The 17,880-nt window shown below is 34.0% G+C and overlaps 1 protein-coding gene across 1 annotated transcript; it reads right to left on the bottom strand.

The window, feature by feature from the left end:
• Positions 1–1,209: 1,209 nt before the first annotated feature.
• On the bottom strand, positions 1,210–17,880 carry LOC132565208 (cytochrome P450 3A24-like). The gene is made up of 15 exons (XM_060229842.1): positions 17,865–17,880; positions 17,347–17,462; positions 16,617–16,713; positions 14,623–14,675; positions 10,831–10,927; positions 10,206–10,328; positions 9,626–9,714; positions 6,821–6,969; positions 6,328–6,464; positions 4,848–4,962; positions 4,450–4,607; positions 3,766–3,854; positions 3,212–3,349; positions 2,502–2,664; positions 1,210–2,287 (listed from the first exon to the last, which is right to left on the bottom strand). The coding sequence occupies exons 2-15, from the start codon at positions 17,427–17,429 to the stop codon at positions 2,216–2,218; spliced, it is 1,563 nt and encodes a 520-aa protein (XP_060085825.1). The 5' UTR covers positions 17,430–17,462; positions 17,865–17,880; the 3' UTR covers positions 1,210–2,215.

Here is a 17,880-nt window from a genome sequence, read left to right on the forward strand (position 1 = left end):
AAGGAAAGTCGAAAATCGGCAATTCAACCATAGGCTAATTCAACCCAACATTTGAAAATGTTCCACCACTTACATTTTGATGATATTTCCTCTCATCAATAGCATATTACGTACTATTTAATAGGATAAAAATTGGTTTGCATCCAACGCCCATAAAAGGGTGTATTCTCTAAAAAACACAGTTTTTGTGTCTAAAATGTTATCATCGAAAATGGCATTTTTGAGATTGTTTCTTCCATAAAACAGCCAAATGGCGCGATGGAAACATGATTTTTTGTCACAATCATGCCATGAATGTATTCTTTACGGTGACTATCATTTGATTAAATTTTCATTAATATTTTACATAACATGCACATTTTATCAACACTTAGACAGCTTCTGAAAGGTACAACTTTGAGGAGCCATAAAAAACAAACCAAGTGACCTAAATCTTTATACTTTATAGATTTGTGACTACAACGGCATGGGCAATGCACCACCAACAGGAAATTTGAATCAGAGAAGGGGCCGTTTTGGAAACCGGCCCTTAGTAGATAACCGTTACCGCCAATGCATATATCATTAAGAAGACACACACACATATATGTTTTTAAGTTGTAATCATTACTTTGACCAGAGAGTAAATCTAATCTCTGAATGACATGATTTTATCCCGCTAGACCTGCAGTTACTACATCATAGCATAATAACTACACGAATGAAGATAATATAGAAATATCTCAAATTGTTCAGCAATGTTAATTACAAATGAAATGTATTTAAAAAAAAGAACAATACGTTTGATATGTCTCCCTCATCTCCTAGAGCATATTGCAGAGAAACTGCTATATTTTTCTTGTTATTTCGTGCATACTGTCAGCAGGTTTTAATTTTGATATAGCTGTAAGTAAAACAAGTCGAGACATAGATTTCACGATCATACATACCAGCGTTGACAAGAACATCAGAAGACTGACTCAACAGCAATCCAACAAATATATATGACAAGTTTAAATATACAGATAGTTGTGATGTCACCCTGTGTTCTTTGGTACTCAAACTGAGCTCTGAGGGCAGATTTCGGCCTTAAGAGGTTTCTATCGGCCCTCTCTCACACATATTGCACAATTTTTTTTATACATGTACAACAATTGATAATGCAGTGAATAACGAGAAAGGATGTTTTCGAAGGAAAACATATATATAATACAAATACATACAACAGACTTTACTACAAATATGCCTTTATTTACAGCTGTTAGGTAACGTGTTGCCGTTGTCACTGTTTACTACTGATTACGTCACGCGAATTCTAAATGTAACTGATAAATAAAAAAACAAACAAAGAGATATGCAAACGTTTCGTCTGTACATGTAGAGGTTGGAATGGGAAATTACAAATTTTGCCTGACATGTACAATATACTACATTATTTCACCGCCATGTTTGCATTATCAATAAAGTATATTATAATCATGCCGTTACGTTTGATATTCTGTCACGCATAATTTGTCAAAATGTCCGTATAATTGATATCGTAGAAGCTTCAATACAAACAGACTATATTGTGTATCACTTAATCATATACAATTAAACGATTATATATATATATATATCACAAAATGTTCCATTAGGAAAGTTCTGAAAAAAAAACCGACAGAAAAGGACACGATATTTAGGAAAAAACAAAACTACAGACTATTTTTACCTCAGTGTATGCACCAAGATTTCAACGACGTGTCAATCGATGTATTTGTTTTAATAGCTCGTTAATCAACAACAATACCTGTTGAAATATGTTCTAAATAATTTCAGTATCAAAATATATAACAAACTTATGTTATATATAAATATCTACAATCTAACACTAGATTATCGTTGATAACAATTATCATTCGCAAGCATGTCAATCGATAATGATTGACAGGGGATCCATCTGCGGCATCCATTCTCAAAGTGCAACATGAAATTTGTCTTTTGAATTCATTTGCAAAGCATACAAACCTAAAAATCAACTGTTATCAATTACAGATATTTCTTTATCTCGTCCACAAGTAGGTGTCTCTAATGTAACACCTTTGGGTAAATATCGATTTGTACAAAACGATTGTTATGTAGCACACTGATCCTGGCTTCTTCAAAACTTTACTCCCTCTTCTCAAATTTAAGGTAAAGTCCCAATGGAAGGTTTCCCATTTTGGAAACTTGGATAGGAACCTGTAACTTCAAAACTTTACTCCCTCTTCTCAAATTTAAGGTAAAGTCCCAATGGAAGGTTTCCCATTTTGGAAACTTGGATAGGAACCTGTAACGACAAACGAGGTAGTACTGTTTCAGAAAATCAAAACCAATTTCTTCCGAAAGTTAACAATATATATATGTATATATAAATAACAAAAATATTTGTTATGGTATATTCAATTCGAATAAGATATACCGACGTATGATATCTAATACACGAATGATTGATAAGGTTGCTTTTGTGTATAATGATTCTCTATAAACACATTGAACACTACCTCTGTTTTTGGACCTTTAACAGGTCGGAATTTCTGCAGAATTCTTGTTATTGCAATCTTGAGTTCAAGCATAGCCAGTCTCATTCCAACACAATTGCGGGGACCAGCACCGAATGGCATGAAGACGAATGGGTCTCTGTTAGCCTTGGCCTCTGGGGTGAATCTGTTGTGTCGAGGTCGATTGTTAGAACAAGTGTTTTATTATATTCTGAACATATTTGAACTTGCATATTATGATAATGACATAACTAAGAAATATTTATCGTCCGCTGAAAGGCAGAAAGGCCGTAATAGTGGTCGTAAATCTCGTTAAACAAATAAATATTTTCCTGAATCCTCAATCAATTGTCTGATCATTTTCTTATTTTATAGTACAATATAGTCATTACCAAATATTAATATATTTATAGCGTTTGTGCAATATATCGAAGGCCTAAGGTAAGCGATGGATTCTATGTTGATTGTATTTGTACCACTAGGCAGCAAGCATCTCCATTACATGAAACACAGAAAATAGTGATTGCTCTGATCATAAAGAATGGTGATATGATGGCGGCGAGAAATTTTAAATAAGATTTCTCTATGCATTAATCCTGAAAGACTCTGACAAAGAATGCCATGCCTTTTTTCCAGATTATTGACCAGTTCCCCCTTTTACTCTGACGCGTGTGCATTCCGCTTTGCGTTATTGTTATGAAAGTACTGCCTACCTTTCCGGGTCGAACTTCTCGGGTTCTGGCCAGTACTCGGGATCCATCTGTATGGCACCTACAGGTATGTTTATAATCATTCCTTTCGGGATCTTGATATTTCCTATGGTAACATCGTTGGAGGCCATGCGGTCAATTCTATACAAGTAGACAAATTTCAACTAACACATGTATCATATATAAACTACATTCAAATTAAAAGATGAAGAAAGCGGTTTAAGAGAATAAAAATGTATTTTGGTGTCCTTTTGGAACAGAACTGTAAAAGAAATAATGAAACGTTAAACTTCTCCAGGAGAAGAAGTAGTCAGATTTTGAAATTTTAATGGCGATGGCGATCTAATTTTAAACAGTATTTTATACAATAGTGCAACAATATTATTTTACAGATACATCCATTACATCTATGATACAAAACAAAGTCCAAAGTTTCCAAAAATGTTTTGTTCAGTCTTAAGTATCTTCACGTGAAATGAACAGTGTTATATGCAAAAAAAGCACACGTGAGGACAACCTTATTTCGCACACGTGAAACTTCGAATTCGAATTCCTACCTTGCTGCAGCAGGGAAGAGCCTCATCGTTTCATTGATACACATTTCCATGTAGGAAAGATTGGCCACGTTATCATAGTTAGGTTTCTCCTACAAAAGAAAATATAAAGGAAACCATATTTAATTGTTCCAATCAAAATAATGGGAATTAGCGACGAGTTTATCAAACTTGCAGTAGACAATTAATTGTCATCAATCTAGAAAAGTCCTGTAGAAATAGTATTGATAATGTGTTCTGTTTGTAAGCTCAGTTTTATGAACCCAATTTATGTATATACACATTACACGTAATAATCGTTTATATAAGTCAATCCTGGTGTAAAATAACACATCCCGAGACGATGTATCACTTTGTTATTTGAGGAATCGTGACAAACATTTCAAAGTAATATATGAATGCATTTAGCAACATCATATATGTAACTGATAACAGTAATTTTATGTCATAATCTGTCAGTTAACCACAAAATCCACCTCTTTAATATTTTTGATATATATCACTAGTGTATAATACCCTAAAAACGTTTACATTTTTTAATGATATGGACAACGACGTTATCAACAAAGTGGCCAGCCCCTGTTTGCTTTTGTGCTATTAAAACACTGAATTTCGCAACAGGTAACGTTAAATGTATTTACTATGTATAAAAAAATCCAGGAGAAACGCCATGTAAATGTTTCTTACCCCATCTAACTTGTCGTCTATTTCCTGGAAAAGTCTGTCACAGACGTCTGGGTGGACAGCTAGGTGGTACATCAGGAAAGAAAGAGTATTAGCTGTCGTATCGTACCCGGCGACGAAAAATAAAGTAGCTTGAGCAGTGATCTCTTCTGCAGTCAGTGCTAAAAGAAAAATCAACAAATAGTGTATTAAATTATCTGTTCATGAATTAGGAATTTTTATCAGTTATTTTGTCAGGCCAACACGGTAGACTTGATTTTATTTTTGCAATATCACCACCGACAGTGATTATTTCAAACCTAATATCATTTGTATCAAACTTGTTCTTTAACATGATCCCCTCTATGTTTATTTATAGCATAAATTCTCTTGTATCCAGTATTTCTAAATTACAAACTCACTCTTGCGGGTCCAAGTAGTCGATGTTTCATTTTCGGCTTTCTGCTCATTTTCCTGCTTTTCCTGTGCGCCATTTTCTTCGGCATTCACCAATATTCCAAGGAAATCAGAATGTTTCTGCATAACCAACCATTATTTCATTTTAAAAAGAACGTAAACTTCCTTACATTATGACGCACAGAGCAAATGTAGGGTGTCATAGAATCCTGTCACATGTCGATATATGGGCAGTCAAACTTCCAATTTATCAACTTTTATCAAAATTAGTAAACAGAAAAATGTTAAATGAAAGTGATGGTAAATGTGAATGCATTAGTTATAGGAATAGTCATAGGAATCGAACTCAGTTATCATACGAGAGGGTTGGGACTACTTTTCTCCCACCATTCACAGCCATGTCTCCCGTTTTACCGGGGAAAGATCAGCTGGCCATCATCTATGGGGAGATAGCCTCCTGAAGCAAATTAATCTAAACTTAACACAACAGAATTTGTATCAATCATGAACTTCAAAGTAGGAAGTGTGGTGAGAGTAGATGCAAATGGTAGGATAGGGAAAATAGTTGACACTTTTCGCCCCATAGGAACATATACGATATTTAAATTTCAAATGTTTGACACCGATGATATTTTTACGACTGTTTATATATGAATGTGGTATATATCGCATATGTTGATCCATTTCATTGATATCTGATATAAGAAATAATATATTGTAAATGATTTATCAATAAACATCATTGATTTTTTGCGACCAATATTATGTTGCGTAATGATTTACATGCAAACGGTGACGTCATGAAACGTGGATGGTGATGTTCATGCGCCATTGAGACACTTGTACCATGGGATTGTTTTTGTTCTTTTTTTTTTTTGACGTCGTGGCGGAAATAATGGGGTGGGAGAAAAATAATCTTCCCCTACCCTGAGGGATGTGACAGAGAAATATCTAACCCGAAGGCTGATTTTTTTGTAGTCTAACCCTCGGCAGAGCCTCAGGTTACACAACAAAAAAATCACCCCTATGATTGGAGATTCCTCTGTCACACCCTCAGGGTAGGTGGATATTCTTTTAGTCAACGGGGCAAGTCACGGAGACGGGAAATCTGTCAACCAACCAACCAACTGTTCACAGGAACGCGTTCACAAAAGACGCCGTTGGAAGTGAACAGATAACTTGGCCCTCCGAAAATGGAGGACGCTACAGGTGAAAATTGAAGTTCTAATTTTAATTCTACTAATGTGAATATTAAACTGTATACAGAAAAGGACAAGGTTCCATTTGCTTATAAGTCTAAGATGGTCAAAAATATGAAAATGAAATTGAGGTTGGATTAAAATTTTGTAGACCTGTTGGTAATTTCTTCTTTTTTTCCCCACAACGTGTGTCTTTTGATTAAAACATGCCCAAAAACATTGATCTAAAACTTGAAATTTAAATAAAAAAAGTGCATTTATATGCAGAAATATTTTTCAGACGTACCCCTGGTGTTTGTCGCCTTTCTTTTAAAGCTTTGTCAGTGACACGCGAGAAGAAATCATTTGCTTGTTTCATTTTCGTCAAGCCGAATCCAAAGAATGATAACAGTCTGAAAATCCAGCTTAAAAATGGCAGAAAGACTGAAAAGAGAGAAACATAAGTTTTATCTACTTAAGTCTATTGGAGGTAACGGAATTTAAAGTTCATGTGTTTGGATCAATTCTGAATTACGTATATATTAATGTTTACGCAATGAGATAGGAGTCAATGCCCTCCCAGTTTTATTGCACTGAATTAAGTCTCACAGAAGAAAATTCAATTCATTAGCTGAAATGTTACGCTCTGATTATATGGATGTACAGTTGAAACATTATATTCTCTGTAGTTTTTTTTCGAAACAATGTACAATGTACTTAATATATTTTTGCACTATGTGGAAAAATATTTTGCAAACTTTCCCATCAAATATTGTCTTCATTCAAAATGTGCTACTTACACAAAATAACGACAAGAAAAGCTATAGCAGTGGTGTCGCTGAAAGCTCGGGCATGCTTTGTGAAAGGATCATCTGGGTTATTCTGGCTGTCGACATCCAGACCGAACGCAGTGCTAGCAATTACATCCATTGTAAACCCTCCAATAAATCTAGGAAAAATACAATACACATATAAGTGAATTAAACTTATAGGTGAGATATTCTTGTATATATATATATATAGCAATCAGTTTGAAATTTATGTGACGAAATGGCAATTGTACGCATTTGGACCATATCATCAGTGTACAAAGAATCATAACACAAGTCCTGACATTACCATCTCGTACACTTAAAAGTGTTAAATATATAATGTATGCCTTGTTAATGTTATGTAAATATTATCATGTACTGTATTAGAGGAAAAGGCTGTCATAAGTTTAAATAACTTGTGCCTAATCCTCTGCTTAATTTTGGGGCAATATATATGTTTAAATCAACTTAAACGTTGATGACGATGACATCATCGAAACATTACACATAGCTTCCTTAATAGTGGTGATATTCAAAATATATTATTTTATTATTATTACATTCTTAACGGCCCGTCAACACATAAAAGGTCATTAGGGCCATCAAATGGTAAAAACACACAGCGATCCAAAAGGAAATAACATTAAACAAACCGAAAGGTTAAAAAATCTTAAATGGGTATGTTAAAACAAAAGATTAAAATGGTACGCCATAGTCTATTATATAGATCAACATCTTCCAGGTAATGTAGAATTTTACAAATCTCAACAGTTTCAAAAAGGGATTTTAGACATGTAATGTTACGATAAAAACGTTCTCGAGTAGAAAGAAGGTTAATGCAGTCCAATAAAAAAGGTTTAACGGTGAATGGCTCATCACATACTATGCACCACTGATTATCTTCGCCTTTCAACTTATATGGATGTATTAGGTATGTATGACCTATTCGAAGACGGGCAAGGACAGCTTCGTCTCTATAGCCTGGAGACCATTCACCGATAACATGTTTAACGGAGTGCAATTTGTTATTGGTAAAGGTATTCCAATCCTCCTGCCACTGAGCTTTTAAAATTTGTTTAATAAATGGTTTAAAATCGGTAAAATGAAGCTTAAAACAACAGGTGGTAGCGATAAAGCTTCCTTTGCGGCACGATATGCTTTTTCATTGCCTGGTATTCCCATGTGCCCAGGAACCCAGCAAAAAGCAATACGAAAGTTAAAGGCAAGTTCATGATATAGCATTAAGGTATTACGAATGAAGACAACTTTTACCTGTTTTGGTAAAATTGAGGTGTTAAAAGTAAGAACAAAAGTATTAGTGTCACGGATGTTGCCATCTCGCTTCACCCTGGTCCGTTTCACATGGTTGACTTGCTGTTGTTTTTCTTTGAAATAACTGAGGATGATCTCTTCGCTCTCTCCCTGAAGGGATGTACAGCGTATAACGCCCTTTGATGTGTTCAGGGAGGAATGAGGGACAACCTGTACAGCTATTTCGAAAAACTTTGTCATTCCTAAGAGGTTCTTGGCCTGTTGCTGGCGGTTAACTTCTACAAGGAGTTCGCCCGACCGCAGTTTTTTCACACTCTTTGGAGTACCGCATGTTGACAGGATAGTCTTTTCTATTACGAATGGTGAAACGGATGACTTTGATTTGACGTATGACGATGAACTGATTGAAATCTTGGGTCATCTTCTGAGTCTGCTGATGAAGGACAATGTCGTTTATTTTGACTTTTTGTGCCCATAGTTAGGTGTATAGATTTTCATTATCCGTGCTCCTCACCCACCTCGGAGCCCAACAAGGGGACAATACTAACGGTACGGATCTCCGGTACACGGGTGCCAAGGATTCACAGGCAGTATACTCCTAAGAATAGAACTATCTCGATTGATCCTTAAGCCACCGCCTTCTGGGATACAACTGTTAAATAAAAGCTACAAAAATAGATGGGTATACGGTTGAGTGAAATAAAAAGGAAAAACGAAACACTAAGGAGATTTAGTTGACCCAGGGCTTGACATGACCAGCCGATTGATCATTGAGGACCACCATGATCACCCGTCTTACTGAGATAGAGGCCAAAGTGATGTATTGGGGAAAGGCCATGCGAGATTGCTTGAGAATAAAGCGCAAATTACATAACCGTCCCTCAACCACCAGGATCCTTTTCCCCCAGTACTAACGGGACGCAACCCACTGCAGACAGGTTGCCCCTTTTAGTGGACTTTTACCACATGCAGTAGGGCACAGCGGATATATTCTAACCCCTATCCACAGGGGAGATATTCAAAATAAGTTCTGTTCTCTGTATACATATAACCTTTTCGAAGAAAATGTTTGAAATCAATGAATTTTAAATATCAATACAAGAGTAGAATTTAGATACGGCAGAATCAAATGATTAAAATAGCTTCATCATACAGCTAATTTTATCTTCTAGAACGGAGCATTGATACATTATGTTTGTTACACTGTTTCTACTCGGTGTTTGGTGTGTAATGAGAATTAACTCGAGGTTAAACAAACCACCTACTGGATATTGGAACTAGTCTGATTCATTCATAATGTTTTTTACTTTTTGATTATTTCTTACTTTGAATGTACACTACATACTTTCAAATGTAATTAAATAACTCCCAAACAGCAAAATCAATTCCCTTAACAGATTTTCGAACGATTGTTGCGATACCATAATACCGAGATCATAATGTATGCCATTCACAGGTATAAGTCACGTTTTTCGCATAAACAGCAAGTTTAAATCTCGTGTCTAAAATAAATAACTTTACCTTTTCATGTCAATTTCTTCGTCATTGTTTACCTTCTCTTCTATGTGTTCAATGAATTTGTTCGCAGAGTTGTTTATCAAAGGTGTCATCTATGAGAATAATAGTTGAAAATAACATGTCAATATGGCAATGCGTACATTATACCAAATACAAAATCACATCGAGGTTATGCAACCGCAATATCCCTTACAAAGATGACTTGATCTACGCCAAAAATGATAACAGTTCTGTGTTGACTTCCATTTCTGACAATTCCCACCATTTGTCAACTCAATAGCATAGCACCAGTGGATCTTGACAAGTTTAAACAACCCCCTCCCCCTCTACTGTTACTGTTATCCATTTTCCTCTCGTGGCAAGTTTAAACAACACCCCCTACTTTTACTGTTAACCATCATCCTCTCGGGCTGTGATTTTCAAAGTTTACCCATCAGCGAAGTCTCGTGTTAATTTTACCTATTTGGTTAAGGTATCCATGTATCTCTCTAGCAAAGCTATTCAGTCTGACACAAAAGAATGGTATGATTATAATCGTTTGCTTCAAATTGTCCTACCTCACACAAAGTTATATCATACACACCTGTCGCAGCTTTTTACCACTAAATGTTGGGGTAACAGTATTCCGGACAAATCGCCAGTGGTCATCACTTATCTGTGTAAGCATGTTCTTCGTGTTGGATTCACTAAATTTATTAAATGTATCCTAAAATTTGAAAAAGGGAGATAAAGACATAAGCATTGAGCGGCAACATTACATAACTGAGACATGTGATACCATATATCGTTTACTCTAATAATATTCGCGATATTGATTGGCAGTTGAATTTCAAAATATTTTTTATCCAAATTAACTAATATTTGATGGTACTATATATGTCACCCAGAAAACATTCATGTTGATATTTGAATACGATCTGACGACCATTTAATAGTTATGGTTTCTTTTCTTTTTCGCTTTGTGTGTTTATTTACTTGCAGATATTCATGAAAATCAGAAACATTTGGATGGTTTGTATAAAATTATCAAAACAAAGTACAAAGCGCTGACGAAACCTAGGTCAAAATGGCGCCAAAATAACGCCATATCATTGTCTTTTCATCTAAGATGTATCGATTGTCGTCTTAATGTAGTCAATATTAATTGGGAGTTAATGTGAGAGAAAAAAAAAGATAAATGCGTTTTAATTAATATTAATGTCCTTTACCCTTCTATTGACGAAACTTTTGAATTCTTTGACCAGGACTTCCTTCAAAAGTACCGGATCAGCGATGTACAATACCGGAATATAGGACTCGTACATCCTGTTATCATAAACATCACTGTTAGATATTCATGTTATATTGTTACATGTTCATGTTATACTGTTACATGTTCATGTTATACTGTTACATGTTCTTGTTATACTGTTACATGTTCATGTTATACTGTTACATGTTCATGTTATACTGTTACATGTTATACTGTTACATGTTCATGTTATACTGTTACAAGTTATATTGTTACATGTTCATGTTATACTGTTACATGTTCATGTTATACTGTTACATGTTATACTGTTACATGTTCATGTTATACTGTTACAAGTTATATTGTTACATGTTCATGTTATACTGTTACATGTTCATGTTATACTGTTACATGTTCTTGTTATACTGTTACATGTTCATGTTATACTGTTACATGTTCATGTTATACTGTTACATGTTATACTGTTACATGTTCATGTTATACTGTTACAAGTTATATTGTTACATGTTCATGTTATACTGTTACATGTTCATGTTATACTGTTACATGTTATACTGTTACATGTTCATGTTATACTGTTACAAGTTATATTGTTACATGTTCATGTTATACTGTTACATGTTCATGTTATACTGTTACATGTTCTTGTTATACTGTTACATGTTCATGTTATACTGTTACATGTTCATGTTATACTGTTACATGTTCATGTTATACTGTTACATGTTCATGTTATATTGTTACATGTTCATGTTATACTGTTACATGTTCATGTTATACTGTTACATGTTCATGTTATACTGTTACATGTTCATGTTATATTGTTACATGTTCATGTTATACTGTTACATGTTCATGTTATACTGTTACATGTTCATGTTACTGTTACATGTTCATGTTATACTGTTACATGTTCTTGTTATACTGTTACATGTTCATGTTATACTGTTACATGTTCATGTTATACTGTTACATGTTATACTGTTACATGTTCATGTTATACTGTTACATGTTCATGTTATACTGTTACATGTTATACTGTTACATGCTCATGTTATACTGTTACATGTTCATGTTATACTGTTACATGTTCTTGTTATACTGTTACATGTTCATGTTATACTGTTACATGTTCATGTTATACTGTTACATGTTATACTGTTACATGTTCATGTTATACTGTTACATGTTCATGTTATACTGTTACATGTTATACTGTTACATGTTCATGTTATACTGTTACATGTTCATGTTATGCTGTTACATGTTCATGTTATACTGTTACATGTTCATGTTATACTGTTACATGTTCATGTTATACTGTTACATGTTCATGTTATGCTGTTACATGTTCATGTTATACTGTTACATGTTCATGTTATACTGTTAGATGTTCATGTTATACTGGTACATGTTATACTGTTACATGCTCATGTTATACTGTTACATGTTCATGTTATACTGTTACATGCTCATGTTATACTGTTACATGTTCATGTTATACTGTTACATGTTATACTGTTACATGTTCTTGTTATACTGTTACATGTTCATGTTATACTGTTAGATATTCATGTTATACTGTTAGATGTTCATGTTATACTGTTACATGTTCATGTTATACTGTTAGATGTTCATGTTATACTGTTACATGTTCATGTTATACTGTTACATGTTCATGTTATATTGTTACATGTTCATGTTATACTGTTACATGTTCATGTTATACTGTTACATGTTCATGTTACTGTTACATGTTCATGTTATACTGTTACATGTTATACTGTTATATGTTCATGTTATACTGTTACATGTTCATGTTATACTGTTACATGTTCATGTTATATTGTTACATGTTATACTGTTACATGTTCATGTTATACTGTTACATGTTCATGTTACTGTTACATGTTCATGTTATACTGTTACATGTTCATGTTACTGTTACATGTTCATGTTATACTGTTACATGTTCATGTTATATTGTTACATGTTCATGTTATACTGTTACATGTTCATGTTATATTGTTACATGTTCATGTTATACTGTTACATGTTCATGTTATACTGTTACATGTTCATGTTACTGTTACATGTTCATGTTACTGTTACATGTTCATGTTATACTGTTACATGTTCATGTTATACTGTTACATGTTCATGTTACTGTTACATGTTCATGTTACTGTTACATGTTCATGTTATACTGTTACATGTTCATGTTATACTGTTACATGTTCATGTTATACTGTTACATGTTCTTGTTATACTGTTACATGTTCATGTTATACTGTTACATGTTCATGTTATACTGTTACATGTTCATGTTATACTGTTACATGTTCATGTTATACTGTTACATGTTCATGTTATACTGTTACATGTTCATGTTATACTGTTACATGTTCATGTTATACTGTTACATGTTCATGTTATACTGTTACATGTTCATGTTATACTGTTACATGTTCATGTTATACTGTTACATGTTCATGTTATACTGTTACATGTTCATGTTACATGTTCATGTTATACTGTTACATGTTCATGTTATACTGTTACATGTTCATGTTACTGTTACATGTTCATGTTATACTGTTACATGTTCATGTTATACTGTTACATATACTGTTACATGTTCATGTTATACTGTTACATGTTCATGTTATACTGTTACATGTTCATGTTACTGTTACATGTTCATGTTATACTGTTACATGTTATACTGTTACATGTTCATGTTATACTGTTACATGTTCATGTTACTGTTACATGTTCATTTATACTGTTACATGTTCATGTTATACTGTTACATGTTCTTGTTATACTGTTACATGTTCATGTTATATTGTTACATGTTCATGTTATACTGTTACATATACTGTTACATGTTCATGTTATACTGTTACATGTTCATGTTATACTGTTACATGTTCATGTTACTGTTACATGTTCATGTTATACTGTTACATGTTCATGTTACTGTTACATGTTCATGTTATACTGTTACATGCTCATGTTATACTGTTACATGTTGATGTTATACTGTTACATGTTCATGTTATACTGTTACATGTTCATGTTATACTGTTACATGTTATACTGTTACATGTTCATGTTATACTGTTACATGTTCATGTTACTGTTACATGTTCATTTATACTGTTACATGTTCATGTTATACTGTTACATGTTCTTGTTATACTGTTACATGTTCATGTTATATTGTTACATGTTCATGTTATACTGTTACATATACTGTTACATGTTCATGTTATACTGTTACATGTTCATGTTATACTGTTACATGTTCATGTTACTGTTACATGTTCATGTTATACTGTTACATGTTCATGTTACTGTTACATGTTCATGTTATACTGTTACATGCTCATGTTATACTGTTACATGTTGATGTTATACTGTTACATGTTCATGTTATACTGTTACATGTTCATGTTATACTGTTACATGTTATACTGTTACATGTTCATGTTATACTGTTACATGTTCATGTTATACTGTTACATGCTCATGTTATACTGTTACATGTTGATGTTATACTGTTACATGTTCATGTTATACTGTTACATGTTCATGTTATACTGTTACATGTTCATGTTATACTGTTACATGTTCATGTTATACTGTTTATACTGTTACATGTCCACATAATATTTTTACATGATCCTGTCGTTCTACGATACAAGTTAGAAAAATAGCTGTGGATATTTATGAAATCACTTACCCAAACACTTTGCCATATTTGCGGTACATATCTTGTTCCGTCTTAATAAGTCCCTGGATATAAAGATAACAGCGTGTAATAAATACATTTTAATAACACATGAATGTAAAATAAAATTACGCAGATCAAATCTAACATTTGCAGTGACGTAACCCGGGAGTGGGGGTTCGCAGGAATACTATTTTTTGTCAAGAATTTTATGTAATCGACGGAAAAAATGTTTTGTCAAACCCCTCCACATTTTGCCCATTGTACTGGATCGACAACTAATTTGGACATACATATTTGCCTTACATGTAAATTACAGAAGGATGTTGAAGAACCCAGTAAATTGTCAAGTATAATACATACGGTTACACATACAATATGGTTGTACACACAATCAATATCTTAAAGGTTTAAGTGCAAATATTTGATTATCGGGTCAAACGCACCTAAGAAACCTAAATCACATCACAAAAACATAATCGGCCAAAACTTTTTTTAACAAGACACATTAGTACATAATGGAATGTATTGTTAGATGACGTTAGTCTGAACACCTTCTAATTACATAGATGTCACTAGTCCTTAAAACGTTGATTTGAGTCATGTTGTATGATATAATGAACCAGCATTTCAACGTCATACTTGGTTCGAAGACTTTTTATAACATCGCTTCTCCTTCTCCTTCGCCAATATTCAGGCAACTGTAGTTCGTTTACCAATGTTTTTGAAATATTTGGTTCCAGTGTTATAAAGATTTTTTACATCCTTAAAATTGGTTAAAATGTTAATAAATATTTGTCTTAAATATCAACCTGCAATTCGAAGATCTCCGTAAAACATACTTTTGTTTTCGATTTTGATTTCAGGACATAGGGATCTGTATTCGCGTCTGTCTGTTTATCTACAATGTGCTTTCAATGTTTAAACGTTATGTTGATGGGTAAACATTGAACTGTTTGAATAGGAGGACATTCTTATTTGTTATAGATGGCACAGCAATCAAACAGAACATTGTCAGCTACCATTTGTAAAGAGAACAAACACTTTCTATACCATGTGCTGTGTTATGTACATGTACTTTCGTATTCGAGATTTTTTTCCTGAAAACACGCTAATTACTGAAAATGTATCCAATTTTATCCCAGGCAGAACACTGACATTTGTCGTTGAGACGACAACTAGAAATAGGAGGAGTAAAGGAGAAGAGAAACATGTAAACACCTAACCAACCAACCATTAACCTACCAACCAACCAGCAAAATAATCAACCAAACGACCAACAAACAACTTACCAACCAACCAACCAACCAACCAACGTGCCAAACAATCAACCAAGTAAGCAATAAATAGCGCAACCAACCAACGGCCTCTCCATCATTCTTCGTTTTTCCTCACAGACCCGAGTGAAAGGCATTCCGATTGTATTGTTATATACATAGACTTTGTACGTCAGACCGCATAGGCAAGGACTATTTTACCGTCCTTTTTTACTGACGTAATAGACACCTTCCAAATCTTAATCTATAATTTGTAAATCTTAATCTATAATTTGTACTGATGCTGATAAGAAACTTGCAGTAACATTAATTCCTGCTAAGTCATTCATTTTGGTATCGACAAAATCTTTCACGAACATGTACTATGACACTGTACAAATGAGCTGCAACACTTATTATAGTTGTATATCTACACGGAATAATGCAACCACTGACAACAAGGATGGTCAGCGAGAATGACCAATTACATTGAACTTTGCAAAGAATATTCCACCTGAGCCTTCACAATAATTCCTCAAGTTCCTCACCATTACTGGATACATGGCCAAAAATAAAGTATCCAAATATGTGACTTTGGATTCTTCTGTCAAAGGTTGTTAACCACTCTTTCGTAACGATTTGTCTTACATATACTCACCGTACAAATACTTACTCGCCTGTTATCATCGTGATCAAGACAGATAAACATGCTAAGTGATTTTGACTATAACAATGTAAGTCTACACTTACGTCTTTAAAGAACATCCTCATGTTCCCAAAAATTGGATTAGGCTTAGGACCATCAATTCCCATCTTCTTAAACGTGTTGTGGTCCCACGACATATATCTACAATTATAGTGACAATGGTAATTTAAATTATCATTTTGTATATGTTGTTGACATATTTTGTACATTTGTATGTGTTAATGTGAGTCATGATTTGTTAGAAAACCAATAATTGCTAAGCTCCCGACCTACATCTTCATCTTACCTTGAAATGAACACCTTATTACTTCTCTACAGACTTATCTTACATGATAGGGTATTTTGATATAATGCTTTCTAATAATCGGATGGACCTCAAAGGGTAAAACGTTTGTTTACACACATGAATAGTGACACTCTCGTTTATTATGTCATCTACTCCGCTATAAACTAGATCATTAAGAGGTTACGATCACTTTCGCTCTCTGCACCCCTGAAACATTGGATGATCATCCTGTGTAGACATTATCGGATGTATGGCTGTTCAGATGCAATGTATACACATTTTAGCTTAGCGCTACTGGTCGTTCTCTGTCTGTCTCGGACGGTGTTTATTGTTATTTAGTTACATAATTCGACGTGGTTGTTATTTAGTGTTACCTTTACACAAATAAAAGATGAAAACTTGTTTACATTTGTCTCCTCTCATAAAATTACATCACACAGATATATCACTCAATGAGATATGCATCGGGTATTTGCTTTAACACTTACACAACGTATGCCACTATCAGCCCAATGAACACCATCAGCCATTGTAGCCAGGTCGGAATATCTACCAACCCCAACACCTCCATTTTCACGAGAGCAGAATGCCTCAGCTGTCTGGACTGTAAAGATAAAACTAAACTAGGTCACGTGAACAGTGAAGTACATTTATAAGTACAAAAATTGTATGCATATGCGAAAGCACCTTTTAATACACTGCATCGAACAAACTATATTGCCCTAGGTCTCGTCAGTGATGTCCAGATGTTTTGATACCTAACACACAGCTAGATACTATCAAAATCGATAGCTGACTCTATGTTCTATGGTGTGCACCATGTTCCTACAACGGTATATGGTGTATATTTATACACTGACAAAACCGACGTAAATTCTCGTCCCTCTAGACACGATAGGATCGAATTTGGCTGGGGTGGAGTGTAAATATTGATTTTAATGTCACACCCACTGTAAGATATTATTACATTATACATTATATTAAGTTAAATACTAGTCGTACTCACCGTGTCCTGCTGGACC

The sequence above is a fragment of the Ylistrum balloti genome, unplaced genomic scaffold (genome assembly GCF_031769215.1).
Source record: "Ylistrum balloti isolate Yb309-2 unplaced genomic scaffold, AGI_CSIRO_Ybal_v1 Utg369702, whole genome shotgun sequence".
In the NCBI taxonomy this organism is placed as follows: Eukaryota; Metazoa; Mollusca; class Bivalvia; order Pectinida; family Pectinidae; genus Ylistrum; species Ylistrum balloti.